The 2,934-nt window shown below is 25.2% G+C and overlaps 2 protein-coding genes across 3 annotated transcripts in view; one reads left to right on the top strand and one right to left on the bottom strand.

The window, feature by feature from the left end:
- LOC108576694 (aspartate aminotransferase, mitochondrial) overlaps positions 1–2,934 on the bottom strand; it is a 5,567-nt gene that overhangs the window by 1,636 nt on the left and 997 nt on the right. Inside the window, exons 1-3 of one of the 2 annotated variants that reach the window (XM_017939739.1) lie at positions 734–889; positions 234–390; positions 8–136 (exon numbers count right to left, since the gene is read on the bottom strand). In XM_017939739.1, the coding sequence (XP_017795228.1) occupies positions 8–136; positions 234–390; positions 734–828 (381 nt within the window). In that variant the 5' untranslated portion in view covers positions 829–889. Of the gene's footprint in view, positions 1–7; positions 137–233; positions 391–733; positions 890–2,934 lie in introns of those variants that run through there. The other variant, XM_017939741.1, reaches the window with a different exon arrangement.
- Positions 2,088–2,934, top strand: part of LOC108576695 (solute carrier family 17 member 9) — a 2,798-nt gene continuing 1,951 nt past the window's right edge. Inside the window, exons 1-3 of the mRNA XM_017939742.1 lie at positions 2,088–2,149; positions 2,256–2,602; positions 2,687–2,860. Of these exons, the coding sequence (XP_017795231.1) occupies positions 2,088–2,149; positions 2,256–2,602; positions 2,687–2,860 (583 nt within the window). The remainder of the gene's footprint in view (positions 2,150–2,255; positions 2,603–2,686; positions 2,861–2,934) is intronic.

Below are 2,934 nucleotides of genomic sequence, written 5' to 3'. Positions count from 1 at the left end.
TACATACCAAACCATTTTCAAGGGCATCATTACAATCACCAAGTGCCAATGTAATACTATGCTTACAAAATTCTGCATTCCCTGCTATTGGTGAATATTCTTTATCCATTTCTTTAATTCTAATTTTCTCTTCTGCCTAGAATGCATTTTCATTCTGTTATAATATATCAATAAATAAAAATATAACTGAATAATCTTAATGAACATAACTCTTAGATATCTATAATATATACCTTTCTTACACTTGGTAAAACAAATGGTTTACCATTATCATCTCGATAAGCACCAACTCCCAAATTAACTTTTTTTGGATTTTGATCCTTTTTATATGCTTCTGTAATGCCTAAAATTGCATCTGGTGGTCCCATTTCTACATGAGACCACACTGAACTATAACAAAAAATATGTATTTCAATAGTAATTAACTTATGAAAAATAAACTTCATAATAAAATAAAAATATAAGTTAATAGTGAAATAGTATTTTTATGTTCAGTAATTTGTTTTCTCATTAACAACTTGTTAAAATAATTTTAATATTTTGAATTTTTTTAAACATTTATGCTATAAAATTTCATATTAAAAATATTTTGAAAGTAACTTTGAAGAATTACCTACTCACATAGTATACTCATTTCTATAAATATTATTAATTTTAATTTAGTTTTTATGTATTTGATATTCTAGAATACAAAGGTTAAATAGGTCATATAATTACTAAATATAAATTTTACCTCATTGATCTAATTTGATATAAAGAAACATTGCTGTTATTTTTAAATAAATTACACGCTGATGAAAATTTAATAAGTCTTGTAGTCTGTGCCATTTTATTAATGACCTAATGAAATATGGACCTATTACACGTCTGAATTACTTTTATTCCAATCCTGATGTCTGGACGCAACTGCTGACGTTTATCGTCTGTATACATGCTCATGCGCGTATGTAACATTATTTTGCTAAAAAAAAAAGAAATTTTTATATAATTTGTAATAAATTACACAAATTGTAACTGATATTTTAATTTTTTATTCTTATTTCATCTGACAAAAATCATAATTTTATATATTTTATATTTGCTATCTTCAATATAAAATTCATAAAACTGTAACATATTATCACAACCTTATTAATCTGGTGCTTACTTATCTTATCGCTTTCTATTATTAGATCATATAATTATTGTTTTTCATATTATGCAATTAAGCTTCTATATTAAGCATTGAATGTTATAACATAAGCATATGTACATACATTAGTCATGGAAACACACACTTATGATTTATGCTTTAATTTAATCAGTGTTGAAACTATTGTTCTTCGTTTTAAACTATTGTTTTTATTGCATTATAATATACAATTATACACAATTATATAATATAAAAATAGGAGACATATGTATATATACGCATATATTGTAAGAATATTACAATGCGATAAATACAATAGTTTAAAACTATATCATATGTATTAGCAGTGATCATGCTATTACCTTCATGTTTAATATTTTTATTACAATTTTTTAATAAAGAATTCATACTATGTAAAGCTGTTTGCTTATTTCTACTCATAGAATAGATACAGTCTGTTTGTTAACTTTAGAACACCTAGTATATGTGTATTTTTAAAGGGACAACTTCATATTATTGTCTATATTTACTGCATAAAGTTTTCGAATGATGCAATTTTAATCGACTTCTATATGAAAAACATGTAATTAATGTTGAAGTAAATAAACTTAAGCAATTGAAATAAATGAAAATATATATACTGCTACACTACATGCATAACAGTATCGTTAAAAAAAAAGGCAATTAATTGTGTTGGTTTAATTTATAATAACGTGTTATTATACGACAAATGCATGATTGCTTGTAATAAACAATTTGATAAAATTATTTATGATTTGACTTGTAAATTTGTAGCTGCACAGTAACATCACGGCATTCCAGATTTATTGTAAGGGTTAATTTTCCGCTAATAATTTTCAATAAAAATTTTTGAAATGTGCACGCGTGTAATTTATATATTTCAAACATATGGAAACAGTAATAGGTATTTATGAATGAAATTATTTGAAAAGAAATGCAAATGCAAATGTCTTTAGCATTCACTCAAGATGAAAAAACAAATTCATCTTGGTCAAGGTAATTATGTACAAAGATATATAAATAATTTAAGACTTTTCGACTTTTATACCAGAATATTTTGTAAATTCAATAATATGCACTAAAATTATGAAGTAACTTTTAGGAAAGAAAGGCGAAAATGGTTTTTATCATTATTGTGTGGTACTTGTCTCATATATGCTACAAGAACATCTGTTCCTTTATTAATGCCAATTATAAGTAAAGAAAAACAATGGTCTAAACCTGATTCTGGCATAATACTGTCTAGCTTTTTTTGGGGTTACACATTAACACAAGTTGCTAGTGGTTATATTAGTGATAGAATTGGAGGGCAAAAGGTATTGTTGACCTCTGCTTTTGGATGGTCTATGACAACATTTTTTATGCCACAGATTATAGAGCTTTTTTCAAAAAGTGATACATCTGTATTATTAGTAGCAATTGTAAGAACAATAAATGGAGCATTTCAAGGTATTCCTATGAAATTATCAAGTTAAATAATTTAAATCTATAAAGAAACATTTATTCTTTATATATAAAAATTTTATATTACAGGAATGCATTTTCCTAGTATGATCAGTTTAATAAGTCAACGGTTACATGAAACAGAAAGAGCTTCATTCTTTAGTTTATTAACATCAGGATCTGCTCTTGGCACATTATTAACTGGATCTTTAGGTTCCTACCTATTGGAAAATTATAACTGGATAACAGTTTTTCAAACATTAGGTAAACAAATGTATAATTACATATGTTTCTTATATTAATATTAACATTTAGTTTATGTAGTCTACAGTTTAGTG

This window comes from Habropoda laboriosa, unplaced genomic scaffold (assembly GCF_001263275.1).
Source record: "Habropoda laboriosa isolate 0110345459 unplaced genomic scaffold, ASM126327v1 scaffold423, whole genome shotgun sequence".
In the NCBI taxonomy this organism is placed as follows: Eukaryota; Metazoa; Arthropoda; class Insecta; order Hymenoptera; family Apidae; genus Habropoda; species Habropoda laboriosa.
This window is presented reverse-complemented; position numbering and strand designations above follow the sequence as displayed.